The sequence below is a fragment of the Pelodiscus sinensis genome, chromosome 26 (assembly GCF_049634645.1).
Source record: "Pelodiscus sinensis isolate JC-2024 chromosome 26, ASM4963464v1, whole genome shotgun sequence".
NCBI classification, from domain to species: domain Eukaryota; kingdom Metazoa; phylum Chordata; order Testudines; family Trionychidae; genus Pelodiscus; species Pelodiscus sinensis.
The window spans coordinates 736,377-752,028 of NC_134736.1; the positions used below are offsets into that span (position 1 = coordinate 736,377).

Sequence of the window (15,652 nt, forward strand, 5' to 3'; positions counted from 1 at the left end):
GACTAAGATAATCATTTTAGAAGGTACATTATGACTCTCGCCCCCTCCTCTCCAGCATTCTGGGAACCATGTCACAGTCAATAAGCTGGGAAATGAATGACCAATAGTAGCATGATGGTCAAAGTTTGATGCTTTAAATAAAGGTCTCCAGCACACTAAGCACTGCAACTGTCATCACCATTTGCACACGAGCACCTGCAGCTGTTGATTGGTGGGGCAGATAAAGAATTGACAAACTCACTGCAAAATTATACACCAAAAGCAGGGTAGGAAGCAACGGACCAATAATCCATGTGCTGCCCACGTGAAGGCTGAGACAATAAAAAAAGCTCCAGATTGGCAACTTGTGGGAAGATTCAGGGAGTACAAAGAGGACTCCCTAAGTGCATCCCAAGTATCAAAAGGAGCTGCTCTCCTCCATCAGAGCTCCACAAATGGACAGTTCCAATCCCAGACAGGCTGCAAAAGCTCTCGAGCCACTGGCCAGTCTTCCCCAGGGCCTCAGACAAAGACAGAGAAAAGGGAAATGCACCAAGCAGAGGATGTGCTGTCTCAGGCTGGTCACAGTAAATTCAGCACCTTGTATCTGGGGGTGAAGGTGCCCTCTTCATGGAAAATGCACTTTAGATTAGGGATGTAAAATCCTGTTTAATTAGTTAACCAGTTAAATGAAATGTTTAACTGATTAACTAACCAGTTAACTGGGGTCTCACAGGTGGGCCTGGCCAGACTAAAGCAGCCTCCCACCCTGTAGTGGGCTCAGATGGGCCACCAGTTAACCAGTTAGGGTATGTCTGTACTACCATCCTAGTTCAAACTAGGGTGGTTAATGTAGGCAATCGAAGTTGCAAATGAAGCCCGGGATTTAACTATCCCGGCTTCATTTGCATCTTGCCGGGCGCCGCCATTTTTAAAGCCCCGGTAGTTCGGACTCCGTGTCCGCGGCTACACGCGGCACAGAGTAGGTAGTTCGGATTAGGCTCTCTAATCCGAACTACCGGTACACCTCGTTCCATGAGGAGTACCAGTAGTTTGGATTAGAGAGCCTAATCCGAACTACCTACTCCGTGCCGCGTGTAGATGTGGGCACGGAGTCCGAACTACCGGGGCTTTAAAAATGGCGGCGCCCGGCAAGATGCAAATGAAGCCCGGGATATTTAAATCCTGGGCTTCATTTGCAACTTCGATTGCCTACATTAACCACCCTAGTTCAAACTAGGATGGTAGTACAGACATACCCTAACATACCTACTTTAGATACCCATGCAAGAGGTGACAGCAAACCCTCTGAGAAGGAGAGCCCAAAGACAAATGACACAGGCTTTCTTGGGGATGGATAGCCCACGTGTGCAGTGCACACAGCCCATGACATTGTCCTGCAAGAGCAGCCGGTGACCAGATGAGTTTCTTTAGAATTGGAGCCAGCCATAGTGCACAGGAACAACACTCTCCAGCAGGAAGGGGACCTGGGATTGAGCAGCCTCCTGGGATTCTGGGGGAGCATCCTGCACCCATTGCTCCAAGGCACCAACGGGAACCCTCAGTTTTGGGATTTACCTTGTCCCGCTCCTTCTGGATACTGGAATCCAGCTTGCAGAGTTTCTCTTGTAGCTGTTGCACGATCTTCTGTTCCTGCTGCAGCTGTATCATTTCTGACTCCTGCTCCCCCTGCAGAAGAGCCTGCTCCATCTCCGCCTAGGCGAACACAGCCATGTTACAGCTAGCCCTCACCTTCCAATCACACTTCAGGGCTCCCCAAAGACATAGCAATGCCTGGGTGGGATGTGGCTCTGCTGGCAGAGATGGGACAAGGAGAGTAACTGGTTTGGGGTCAGGCCCAGATGGAGGTCAGGGCTGAGACCAAAGGCGAAGGTTCAATGGTTCTCAGACCTAACATGCTCTCCCCATCATATCTCTGCTCCATCAAACACAGGAAGCAGAGACAGGCCCCATCCAGCCTCAAATCAGGGCCAGGCCTAAGTGGTCAGGGTTAGTTCTGACCCACCACTCTTCTTGCCCAAAATAAACCAAAAAAACTTCAAAGGGGTCATATTTAAGGCTCTGGTCTGGGTCCTTCCCTGCCTTCCTGTCAAAGGAAAGTGGAGCCTTGCCAAAGCTTTCTAAGAGCAGAGCCCCACAGAACTCCAGAGAAGTGAGGCTCGGGATGCTGGGATAATCACTCACTCACTCCAGCACTGCTCCACCATTAATCTGCCACCAGGGCCCCCCACCTCAGTCCAATGCAGGGCTGCATCTTGGCCCCCATGGATGTCTTGCCCCTTTCCCCCACAACAGGAACAGTAGAAAGGGTTTCCTCCCACCTCATGGGATGACTCCTGGAGCTGCTGCTCCAGCTCCTTGACATGGCTCTTGAGCTCATCCACGCGGCTTAGCACCCGCACCCACTCCTCCTCCAACTGGATGGCCTCCTTGCTCTTGGAGCCTGTCAAGTCCTCATGCTGCTTGGGAGAAAAAGCAACATCCCTGAGTGACTGCTTATTTGCTCTTCGCAGGGTAGGGAGCACACATCACTTCAGCAAGAAGAGGGTCCTGCCCCAGCGCTCACAGCCACTCCCAACCCATCAGCCCATCCAAGACAGGCCTCCAACATACAGCCAAGATGGGGCTGAAGTGAAGGAGCATGCACATCCACACAGTGCTTGCATCAGTGCACCCAGGCATTCTGCTGGCCATAAAGTTACTTTGCAGTCTCAGACGTTGACATACCCAGAAGCTCACCACTGCCCATGCCCAGCGTGGGTCATAAGCATATTTGAGTGCAGCAGCAACAGCAGGGTGCCCTGCGAGACATGTTCTGCCTATCCTCCCTCTCACCTCAGGACTGGTGCTCTATGCTGTGGGCATCGTCCCCACTCACCTTGTGGTGCATGTTGTGTGCAGGGTGGGGGACCCACAGCATCGTATGGTGGATGCTTCTGTCTATGCTGAGGAGGACCTCACTGCCCACCCCTCATGGTGGGTGCTCTCCACGCAGTGAGCCCTGCCTCCCCTCACCTCATGGTGCGTGCTCTCTGTGCTGCTACATTCCTCCTTCAGATTTTCCTCCTCAGATTTCTCCAGGCTCACCCTCTGCTCGGTCCCTGTGGACTCTCCAGTCTCCTCTATGGCCTTGCCAAGGCCCAAGGCAGACAGGCTGGTTGAGCCCTTCGAATGCCTCCTGCCTGTCAGTATGGTGGTGGCATCTCCGTCACTCGGGAAGTGCTGGTGCAAGTTGCCTGTGTCTGTGGTGCCATCAGTTCTGGTGTATTCTGCACACAGGCTCAGGATGGTCTCCAGGCGCTGGCGCTCCTGGACAGAGATTGGGGGGGGAGGAAGGTATCGATGAGGTACCTGCTAGGATGGATCCTCACACAGTTATGTGGGGGCCATGCATGCAGGAACTGTGAGGCATATGAACCGAAGCCCTAGTGTTCAGGGCGTTCCCCTCTTGCATGCCACCCCTGCATCCTCCTGTGACTCCAACTCCTTGAAGTGACACTTATATTGGACTAAAACACTGATCTGCCTCAACCCTTCACTCCCCAGTGCACTGGCCTTGTTCTCCCCAGTATTTGATGAACACACAGCTTTTCCATCACCAGTCTTACCCCATCAGCTTGGGGCAGCATGCTGAATAGGACCAGGAACCCTGTGGGGAGCAGGCAGGCCGAGTGACAAGCCTTTGCTTAGTCTTGCTCTGTTCCGCACTAAGAGCCTGGGGGTTTGACTTCAGTCTCATCTCCTAGCACAGGTCCCTGCCTGCAGGTGTGACAGCAGCAGTCACAGTTAATATACAGGGAATGGAGGAGATGGATCAGGTTGGCCTCTCATCCTCCCACCCACTAATTCCCAGCAGACCTTCATACATATTGGGGTCTGGCATATGGGACTGAGTGCTGGAGGGGCAGGGGAAACAGTAGGAGGGAGGGGAGGACCTCTTTGGACCAAGTCACCAAGCCATGACGCAGCTCTTCCAATAACGTGCCCAGATACCACCTACATTCATCTCTCCCAATTAACTTGCTAGTGCACATGACTGGGCCTGGACCACATGGCAGTGAGCTAGATAATGCAGGGAAGCTCTTTCCAGAGTATACCATCCCCTTCTTGCCCACGAGGGCGGTCTGGCGCCTAGAAACACATAGCCTCAGCAGCTGACTGCTTTGAGTAGCCTGGAGCTCCAGCAGGCAGGGAGCCTGTCTGAGGGTCCCGGCAGGCCATGGGCCAGATCCAAAGGCGTGGTGGGCCAGATCCAGCCTGCCCCGGGGTAGAGGGTGGGCATATATGAGAAAGTAGCTCTTTCTTAGCTTAAGTTGTTTTTAGATGAACTGAAGCAGGCCAGTGTATGGATGCTCCGACTGCAGTTTAGCTTAAACTGATTCCTAAGTAACTCAAGTTAAACTGAACTAAGTTTGGCTTAAAGCTAAAACAACACTACAAAGCACTTCTTTAATTGAATCACAGGCCTGAGACAACCGCCTATTGGTGCCAAGACCTGATTCAAGAGCAGGACTTCCCCCTGGAGTTGGATTTGTATCAAGGCATTGCTGACCAAAAGGGCACCTGGAGATTTTTCATGAATTGTGAAGCTCCATCTGAGCTTCATCCCTGGCCACTGAAACAGCTCAGCAGCACAGCTCCACATAACCCACAGAGAGGCACCCAGAATCGTCCTCTCCACTGGATGGGTGTGGAGCTAGCCTGCCATGCCCTGGAGTGGACTGAAAGAGATACAGAAGCAGCCTACACTACTTTCAATGGAGTCCATCTAGATGGTCCAGAATACTTGGGAAGAGGAAAATGGAAAACAATGGCACTCCAACGAATGTCTTGTCCTCTTTGAACCTCTCCCGACAAATCAACCCAGACCCAGCATCTCACTGCTTCTGTAGCAGCTGCTTCTGCAACAACCAGAGGAAGGGTCTGCATCTGCCAGCTCCCTCTATGACTTTTGTTCTCTCTTCCAGCCACAGAAGCACCCTCTCTCCCATGATCTGATCCCCAGAGTCCGGCAAGGCCCTGCTTCCCATCTGGGCAGGAAACTAAGGTGAAGCCAGTGCTGTATATTAAGGGGATGTTCTCAGGACAGTCATATCCACATAGCAGGGATCTATCTACAATACTAGTCACCCAGGGAGCTGAATGCATGGACCTATCCCCTTCCCCACCTCTCCTTGCAGTGTTCACGATCCAAGGTCACCACCAAGGTCTCATGCTCTAGTACACTGCTGTAACTTCCACCCCAGGTTGCACCCCCTATTTACAAAAGGCAAACAATCCCCTCCCCCAAAGGAGCAGTACAGGGATAAAATAGACCTGTCATTTCCTAATCGCAGTGAAGAGTTCAACCCCCTGCAGATCATGGGGACAGGACTGTGCCTCTCCAAGGCCTCTCAAATCCCCATTTGGAGCAGAAGGACTTCGTTCTCATTCATTAACAAACTCCTGGGAGTGACAGGGCATGTGTATCTATCTAAAAGCCTGCAGAGCTCCCCGGATTTACCTGGGTGAATGAGTGGCCGTTCTGGCTCATTGATTACATAGTGTGCACACAACACAACCTGGCCCAGCACATTCTGGTGCCCCTCCCCCACATGCCTTCTGCCAGATGTTGCTCACTTCCGCTCCTGGCTTTGGGCCACAGTAAAGTGCTGTGACTCACTCCACTGTACAGGAAGACGGGGGAGGAGGAAGGGTTTGTTGGGATCCTTTGTTAACCTATATAGGTTAACCTGGCCACACACCACGTCCACAGAGGATCTGGGAGACGATCCCAGAACTCCAGGTTTTGAGTGCCCTGCTGTAACCACCACTGATACACTGCAAGGAACTGCTAGCCACACAGCGCTTGTCTGGTATGCAGAGTACTAGACTATTCCTTGAGGTATTTTCCCATGCAGGCCCATCCCTCCCACTGGTTCCTGAAATCCCTTTTTACCACTCCCTAAGGCCTCCCACTCCAAATCCCTTTGCTGAAATCATCCAGCCAGCTGCAGAATGCTGCTTTCCATCCCAAGGAATTCCTAAACACCAATGGACTGTCACCCACAGAGTACGGATGGACTCAGGATAGTCCAGACTTCAGATGTAAGTCGCTCCGTTGCTCTTGCCCAGGGTTCAGGAGTTTAAAGTGTCTGAGATAGCTGTCCTCAGGGGGTAATCCAGCCTTGGACATAAAAGCTAGGAATTTATTCCAAGAGGTTTCAGGCTCTCCTCCTTCCCAACAGGCTGCTCCCATCACCTGCCCTGGCTCATGAGTGACCACTTGCTTTGCAGATGCCAGTGCTGTCCTGTGACTCAGTGGCAAGATTGCTAGGGAAGCAAGAATAACTCTGTGTGTGCATACACAAATGTGGACACATACTCACAACCCTACCCAGCTCAGTGTGACAGCCAATTTCAACTGCTCTGGGAAGCCAGTGGCCTGATGGACCCACAGAGATAGGGGCCAATGCCACAAAGGATGCTGCCAACATCTGCAAGTTTAGATGAAGTCTCCGAGGAACCCAGATGGCAGATACTGGGTCTTGCCAGATTTTTTCTTGGGAAAGGGATAAAAATATGGAACTGATTGTACAGCAGAATATACCACACAGCACCAGAGGGACAAAGACGACCCCCTCCCACAGCTCTGTCAGTGCCCTCACTCCAAACCTTCAGCCCCCCCTCCCCCGCTATTCCAATCCTGGGCTTAGGTTGAACAATGGCTGACAATCAGGCCCCAGAGCAAAATGAACTTAGTTTTGGACGACCACAGGCTCAAGGGCAGGCTGCACAAGCATCCACTCTGCCCCAGATATGTTCCCAGCCCAGGCAGAGTGTGGAAAGAGAACAGGGCAAAGGTCTGGACACAGCAACAAAAAGGAGGGGAACAAAAGAACGACAGTGGTAGTAGTGCACAAAGAGCCTTGTAGCAGGCTTTCCAACCTGCACTGATCCAGCTAGAGACAGAGGGTGAACTGCAGCCTCTGCAAAGGAAGTGCTCCCCATGGCTCAGAGGGATTCAGCACTCTGCTCCTGCTAGCCCCCACCCCACCCCCGATTCCACATACTCACAGAGGAATCACGCCCCACTTTCATGGTCCCGGCAGAGTTCCTGCAGGAGGCAATTCACCTTCTCCCTCTTAACTACCTGGGTTCAGCACCACCCTATGAAGTATGCCAAACCACTGCCCTGTGGGAAACACGTGATTGGCTACGAGTCAGAGATAGACTAATTACATAGACTACAGCCCCAGGCTTGAGAATTGCATGGCTCTCCACCCGCACCACACAGGGCTATTTCTGGATGGTGAATCAGGCAGTCTGAATGCAAACTGCAGCTTCAACCTGAACCAGTTCTGAGTAAACAGGGCTCCCTCCCCCGTCCCAGCCAGATGCAGCCTGGGTGAAATAAATGTCTAGCCTCCAGAGTCTGGGTGAAAAGAATTAAGGTTTTGTAGTTATAATACAGGACAGAGTCAGAATACCCAGTTGTAACAAGACACCTGGGTTCTATTACCAGCTGTGTCACTGAAATGCTGCATGAAATTTGGCAAAACATATGCCCTTCCTGTGCCTTGGTCTCCCCAGGAGAGCAATGGCTGTTAATGACAGGGTAGATAAAAATCAAGGATTAAAAAAAAAACATTAAAAATCTGATTTTTAAAAAAATTTAAAGCAGATTTTTAATGTCTTTTAAATCATCAATAAAATATTAAATTTCTCATTTAAAAATAACAGTTACAATTAAGTTCCATCAGAAATATGCTATACCTACACTTACAGTCTCATAAAAATGAATTAATGGCTCTAGTCTGTCCAGTCTAACAACCAGTTCTTGCTTCTTGAAAGTTCTGGGCTTTCAATTTCTGTTAGTCTGCTGAGAAACATGTGCAAAGATGGACACAGGCGAGATACGATTGTTTTTGTTCTGTACTTAAGTGCTGGTGAACACGGGCCAGGCACAGCAGAGCTAGTTCAGATATTGCCTAAAGACAGCACAGAAAGGAACATTGGAGGGGACCAGAAAGGAAAAGGAAACATTATTCAGCACCCACACAGGTTTTTTTGCCCCCAAAAAACTGTCATGACTTCTAGGTGTAAAAGAGACTATTCTGAAGAAATTTGTTCCCTGGGTAGAAAAGGAAAATGCAGGGTTTAGCTGCAATAATGAAACATCCTAAGCAAAACTGCTTATTGGAATAAAATCATGTGAATATGCCTGAAGAACAATGTGGGTCAACTTTGCAATCCATCATTCTTCAAGACTCTCTTTGTGCCTTTTAGTTATAAGTGTGATTTAACAAGTAAATTCCCAAGCTTGCTATGTTGGATGTTGCTAGAAAAAAAGTTTAGCTCAGTGAATATTTATGACTTGTTTAATTAGTTAACTCAGTTTAGAATCTATCACCAATGTATAAATTACAGAAAGCAGCAGTAAAAGAAATCTAGAGTTGCCAGTTGTCACTTCCATTTTCTAATTTTATATTACACAATACATGCCTTTTATTTTGGAACATCATGGTTACAGACCATAATGGTGATGCCATAAGTCTATTGCTTATTTTATTTCAACATAACTCAGCTTCCCAAAAGGAACCCCATCCTGTATTTGTTTTCAATAGGGCTTACTCCAAAATTAAGTGCACTCTAGGCACAGTCAGTCTTAACTTTTTTAGTAACTTGGAATCAGATCTGCATCAAAATGACAGTGGGAGTGGGGAAGATGAAAGCTAGTTGTAGACGTTTTAAGGATATGGTACACTTAATGTTCCAAGGATTTATCTGGTAGAGTTAATAAAATTTGATTTAAAAAAAAAAAAAGGTTTAAGGACAGCCATCGATCAGCCAGCATATAAGGAGTCTGCTTTAACTACAAATGTGAAACACATAACCATTAAGATTTAGTTTAATAAAATGTAGGTGCTATTATGTTTGTGTGTAGGATTTAGTTTGTACCATTCCTAATGTACTGCTGCTGCATCTGCAGCTTGACACAGAGAATGAGTACAAGATAAACCTCCCTATTCTGACACTCTCTGGTCTGACAACATCAATGATCTGGCAAGATTTTAGTTAGCCAGGCTTCAACTTACCATGCGTGTGTCCAAGCTTCCCGTGGTCCCATAAAGTTTATTCACAGCCACCAATCTTCACTCTCAGTGTTCTGTGCTGTTATTTAACTCTAATTTACCTCTAAGGCTACGTCTATACTGCACCCTTCTTCTGCAAAAGCTTGTGAGAATGAAGCATGGAGAAGAACATCGCTGTGCTTCATTTGCATAATTAATTAGCAGCAGTTTTTGTGCAAAAACCCCCTCTTGTGCAAGAGCCATTCTTCCTCAGGCTCTTGCACAAGAGGGTTTTTTGCACAAAAAGGAGCCGTCTACACAGTTCCTTTTTGTGCAAAAGGCTCTTGCGCAAAAATGGCTGCTAATTAATTATGCAAATGACGTGCAGCAATATTCTACTCTGCGCTTCATTTGCATAAGCTTTTGTGGAAGAAGAGTGACGTATAGACAGAGCCTCAATGTCTTCTAAGAGCCCCATAAGCAGTGGAAGTGTTGGTAATGTTGCTAGACAATATTGACCTCTTGTGATCTCGCAAATTCTCTGGTTTGGCACTGGTCAGGTCCCAACGGCTCTGGACTAGAGAGGTTCAACCTGTATTATGTACTAGTTCCTAAATTAATAAAAATCAAGTTATTTAAAAAGTTACACAAAGTATATCCTCTTAGATGAAGTAAAATGCTGTGTTGAGCTGTAAAATATGTTTTATAGTGATCAGATCTGCATTGCTGTTTGAAGAAATATGTGAAAAAGAATCATCAAGAAATTTGATTTAAATCAATGATTTTTTTGGTTATTTAAATTGTGATTTAAATCAATTATTTAAATTGCCTTGTTTTAAATCAATCCACCCTGGTTAATGATCCTAACTTGACTGGGCTTGGAGAAGCGGTAACAATCTGGAAGACCCAGGGAAAGTGTTGCGGAGGACATAGGACATTCAAGAGAGGGGTGGGTGTGGGCTCCATCTGTGGGCCAGGTCAACTCTCTTACACCCCACAGCACAGCTCTGAACTTGAGCTCCTAGGAAAGGGACTGACTGACTGCCACTTGCAAAGCACAACAGTCTGAGCCAGACATTAAGGAGCAGAGCCACCCCTTGGCCATCTCCCAGCCTTGGGTGCAGCCAAACAGCAAGCCTAGGTCATGCACAGATGCAGCCCAGCCAGAGCCACTCTCGTCAGGGACAGCTAACACGTAGAGCCTAGACCCAGTACTTGTGCCTCGCATACTGGTCCCAATTCTGAAGCCAGACCTGTCTGCAAACCCTGTGCTTCCCTGGGAACAGAGAATGAGCTGAAACAACAGACTTAGCCTCTTTGGCCTGCCAAAGACATACACCTGCTTCTAAGGAGCTCAGAACATGCTCAGGGCATAGGGTGCAGGATATGGCGTCAACAGCAACACAGGGGCTTAGGGCCTATCTAGTCAAAGACCTCCTGAGCAAAAGCAGACAGCAGCAGTGCAACAAGATTCTGGAGAGGGCAGCACTGGCCTACACGCTGGAGTCCTTCTTCTCAGCCCCTAATAGGCTAGTGCCAGCAAGTACCACCAGATCTAGTTCCTAGGGGCCTTGGGTCGGTCCAGAGAAGGGATTGTTCCTTATAATGTGCTCCATGTCACAAGTGAGCTACAAGTGGCAAAATGCTCAAAGCTCCTTTTGTCCCCCTTGCTGGACACCTTCCTGATCAACCAAAAGGATCTGGGCAGGACATGAAGTTGCAAAGATGCATTTACCCCTCACAGGGACAACAGGGCACTAGGGTTATCCAGTAAGCATTGCCTCACCAACATGCTTAGGGGATAACTGGTTAACTGGTGCCTGGTCCGGCTGAAGTGACCCAGCTGGGCCCACTGCATAACAGGAAGAGTGTTTCCGTCCAGCTGGACCACAGCAGCGCCCTGCTCGCAGTATGGAGCAATAGACCCTGCCTGACCTGCCCAGAACAGCACTGCACTGTGCCACGTACGGGGTTGCTCCAGCCCATACGGACCCTCTGTGCTGAGCTAGGCTGTTTAGCTATGTTAAACATATTGTCTAATCAGTTAACATTAGAAATGCGGTTTTATATCCCTACAGGGCACCATGAGTGCATTCACAGCCCAAACATTGGAAGTTATGGACAGAGGTTTTTTTTAAATGGCAACTCCTCTTTGAGGGGCTCCCAGGACAAACATACTGGATACAGATTTATTTTTACAGTGGATACAATGGTAAAGCCCATTTCATCAGATGAATTGGAGTAGAGTTTACAGAGGCATGGGTATATTGCTGAGGCAGAGACAAACACCTATAAGATCTTTATCACGCAATCTTAAGCTTAAATACCCACATGGGGAAGTGAAGAAACAAACTGAGAGAGCCAGATGAGTACCCCAGAAGTCACTTACTTTAGGACAGGCCAAACAAGGAAAATAACAGAACACTGCTGGTTATCACCTATAGCCCCCAGATAAAACCACTCCAGTGCATGACTGACAATCTACAACCTATCCTGGGAAACGATCCCTCATTCTACAGACCTTGGGAAACAGGCCAGTTCTCGCCTACAGACGATCCCCACCCTGAAGCAAATGCTCACCAGCAGCCACACTAGTTGGTTAGTCAATAAGCGAGGGAGCCACAGCGGAGTTTTAGCTCCTGGGCCCAGGAGCTAACCCCACTGTAACTCTGCCTTTTAAATGTATTAAGACGTGGGGGAAGGGTGGGGGGGGGGGGGGGAGCGCAACTAGTCAAGCTCATGCTTATTGGATAGTTGACTAGCCACTTACATCCCTAAGCCACACAACACACCACAGAGACACTTACCCAGGAACCTACCCCTGCCAAATCTGTCTACATATCTATACAAGCGACACCATCACAGGACCTAATCACATAAACCACACCATCAGGGGCTCATCCACCTGCACATTGACTAACATGATATATGCCATCAAGTGCCAGCAATGCCCCTCTGCCATGTATATTGACCAAACCAGACAGTCTATAGCTACACCAAATCACACCCAAATCAGACCTCAGGAATGGTAACATAAGGGAAGTTGGCAAGTAGTTGACTGTATTAAAGACTACTCGCTCCCCCCCTTGTTGCCTCTGGTCCGGAACTCTGCATGTTGGCATTTTAAATGTAGTAAGAGCCCAGCAGTTCTTACTACATTTAAAATGCAGAGCCACAGTGGAGGTGGCTCCCGGAGCCAGTAGGAGCTGGCTGCTGGAGCGACTCCCACTGCGGCTTTGCAGAGCGGTCCTTATTGACTACACAATTAGCCAGATAACCACAATTTAACATCCTTAGGTAACATACTTAATAAACTTGTAGGGGACACTAACTTCTCTGGACATTCAGTGATGGATTTGAAAGTAGCCATCCTTCTGCAAAAGAATTTCAACCCCCAATTACAAAGGGAGATGGCTAAAGGTCTTTGAGTGATTGTTCATGTCCATTCCATGCAGGTGTGCATGTGCAGCATGCAAACGGCATCAGAGCAGGGGAGCCCCTTGGAGTGGCGCTACTATATCAGCTAATATATTCCCCTCATGGCCTTTCACCCACTTCATTCCAAATCCCGCCTGCCTCCCCTCTTCAGAGTAGTCTGGTAAGAAGGGACCGAGGGGTGGAGGGCCATCAGGGGAATATATTAGTTAATATAGTGGTGCCACTCCAGGGGCCTCCCCTGCTGACCCAACAGATATTGCTAAGGGAAAAAACTTCCGATGACGCATATGAGCAGCACATCTCAAAGAACAACAGTTATGAAGATAAGTAACCAGCTTTTCATTTGCAAATTCAATACAATCAATTTAGGATTGAATAAGGATCTTAACTGGTTAATACACTACACAGGCAATTTCCGCTCTCTTGATATTCACATTTCCATATCAACTGCTGTGAATGAGCGACTGCCAACCTGACTTGATTAGCCTTATTAACACAAGTACCCGCTTTTTTTTGTTTTCCTTATATAAACCCATGCCTCTAAACTCCACTCCAATTCATCTGATGAAATGTGTTTTACCCACAAAAGTTTATGCCCTAATAAATCTGTTAGCTTCTAAGGTATACAGGACTCCCCATTGTTTTTGCAGCTATAAACTAACAAAGCTACCCCTCTGATATTTTATACTGGATACAGTTCTGTGCCAAGGAGAACAGCCTTGCATTCCCACTGCGCTTCTTGCCCCAAGTACTCCACACACATTGCATATGGTACTGACAAAACGGGCTGTGGCCAGGGCAGCTCCCACAAGCGGGTGAAGGCACACAGCAACAGTACTCACACACATTTTGGACAAGGCAAGAGAAGAACCCCATTTCCAATGTAATCCTGCAGGGAATTAAAAGAAGTGAGTGCGCTGTAGAATGAAGATTCATAGATTCTGGGAGACAGTGTCAGGGGAGTGTCAAGTACCAGGTGGAGTCTAACTTGCTGGGTCTCATTATTTTGTACCTGATGCTACTCCCATCTGACAAGGCATCTGTCATCATCTTCCAAGTGCCCCTCCAGTCAGGGACATTATCATATCCTCCTCCTTCCCATACAGAGTTATTCCCATGTGATTTAAGACACTAGTTCCTACATGGATTCCTTTGGCTTAAAGAAAGTAATCTCAGGCACTGAGCCCTTTGCCTTAGTCAAATCCTCTTCTTGCAGACTCAGACCAAGGAGGGAGGAGAGCTGTGCTTCCCTGCCCCTAAGCACATGGCTGGGTGCTGGACAACTTTCTGGGGACACAGACCAGACTCTCCATGAGCTCCTACAAAAGGCAGCCCAATAGCCAGCAGCCATCTTTAGTAGTTTTGGCCATATCTGCAGCCATGACCCTGTAAGGCAAGAAGTCTAGTCAGTAGGTGCCGCCTTGATCCCATCACCTGAGCAGCAACTAACACCTGTTTTGCCCCAGCACACCATTGGTAGCAAGGGAAGGGGTTTTGCTACATAATCTCTTTGAACCACCCTGGCCTGGTCCCCTTCATTGGCTACACACAGACAAAAAAAGAGAGACAAATGCATTGGTCAAACCCCACCTTTCTCCCCATCCAGGCAGCTGCCTAGTCCATAAAAACTCTGTCCCATGGCCTAAATATAGGGCCTAAGTGTCTGCAAGCCTCCCATATGTCAGCATCCTTGTACAATATATGTAACGCTATTAAAAGGGCACAATCAGCTAACTGCTGTGACAGGAAACTGGAGTCCCAGCCTGACTGCTCCTAGAGAGCGAACGGAATCCTTAGGGCCTACATTTAGATAAAAGGCCTCAAAGTCCTATACTTACTGGCCAGACTCTGCCAATCAGTGTCCTGTAAGGTTCACATGACACCCTGAGCATGAAGACTCAATAACATAACTCACAAACTTTGTAGATTTACAGTTCACCTCACATAAATGCAGATCACTTAGGGTATGTCTACACTACCACCCTAGTTCGAACTATGGTGGTAGTGTAGACATACCCCTTCTGCATAACCTACCAGCACTGACCTGATGTGAATCCCTGAGGTTCCCTTTCCTTTTATGACAGATAATTGCACATTGGCTTCTGCATAATCCAGTGATCTGCATTCAGAATGGAGGCCCAAGTGCTGCTCCTTGTGTTAATCTCTCCAGAAAGCAAAAAGTCTAGATACTCAAAGGCCTATGCACAATATTGGTATGTAGTTGTTTATAACTGCAGCAAAATGCACAGCAGAAGGGTCTAGGTTTGAAAACAGTAGACATCCAACGGCCGATGCAAAGAATACACCAGCCATGATTGCAGTTGCCTGTGATCTCTCATATCTGGGTGTGGGTCTGGGCTTACAAAGAGTCAAACTCAACGCATCCTTAGCTTGAAATATGGTATGCAATTTGAGTTATGCAAATTGTGTTGCTTATTTTGAGTTAATTTCGAAATAGCTTATTTCGAAACATCCCTTAATCCTTGTGGAATGAGGTTTACAGGGATGTTGGAATAGCACGTGCGTTATTTTGAAAGCTATTTCGAAATAATGGGCACACTATCAAGACATGGAAAATGCTATTTTGGGATTCCGAAATAGTGCCACTGTCTAGACAAACCCTGTAAGAGCAAGAATCTGTAATGCCACTGAGGTGAGTGGAGAGACTAGACAGCTCTCCAATGATGTGTACACCTTCCAGTAGCATGGGCTCTGTGTACCAATATGTGGCAAAGCAAGCCCAGGCCCATAGGCTTGTATGCAAGCACAGAGCAGTCAGGCTAAGAGGAGGGCTTGAGAGTTGCTCTAGAGCAAGGAGGATGCCAAGCCGTATGCATCCTGGAGACTGTGCAATGCCAAAGCAACTCAGTGGCTAATGCTATAGGCTAGGGGTGAGGAAGCTCAGGCCAGGGAGCCGGATGCGGCCCCCAGCTTACCTGGATCTGGCCCCTGAGGCTCAGGGCTCCTCTCCTAGTATTGGGGAGCCCACACCTACTGAGGGACTGGAGCACACAAAATCTACTAGCCTGGGCTCCACTAGACTCTGGTGTGTGTGGGGAATGTGGTGAGTGTCTTTTTACTTCTCCACATCGGTAAGGGTTTAAAGGTTTTTTGGTTTCTCCTTTGTGTGTGGCCCCCGACTGATTTTTCCATGCGTCAGC

General features: G+C 48.1%; 1 protein-coding gene across 25 annotated transcripts in view; it reads right to left on the minus strand.

Annotated features, from left to right (window-relative positions):
- PHLDB1 (pleckstrin homology like domain family B member 1) overlaps positions 1-15,652 on the minus strand; it is a 170,848-nt gene that overhangs the window by 61,322 nt on the left and 93,874 nt on the right. For 24 of the 25 annotated variants that reach the window (XM_075909568.1, XM_075909570.1, XM_075909545.1 and 21 more), the window contains 3 exons: positions 3,016-3,309; positions 2,322-2,459; positions 1,558-1,695 (listed from right to left, as the gene is read on the minus strand). In XM_075909568.1, the coding sequence (XP_075765683.1) occupies positions 1,558-1,695; positions 2,322-2,459; positions 3,016-3,309 (570 nt within the window). The remainder of the gene's footprint in view (positions 1-1,557; positions 1,696-2,321; positions 2,460-3,015; positions 3,310-15,652) is intronic. The other variant, XM_075909557.1, reaches the window with a different exon arrangement.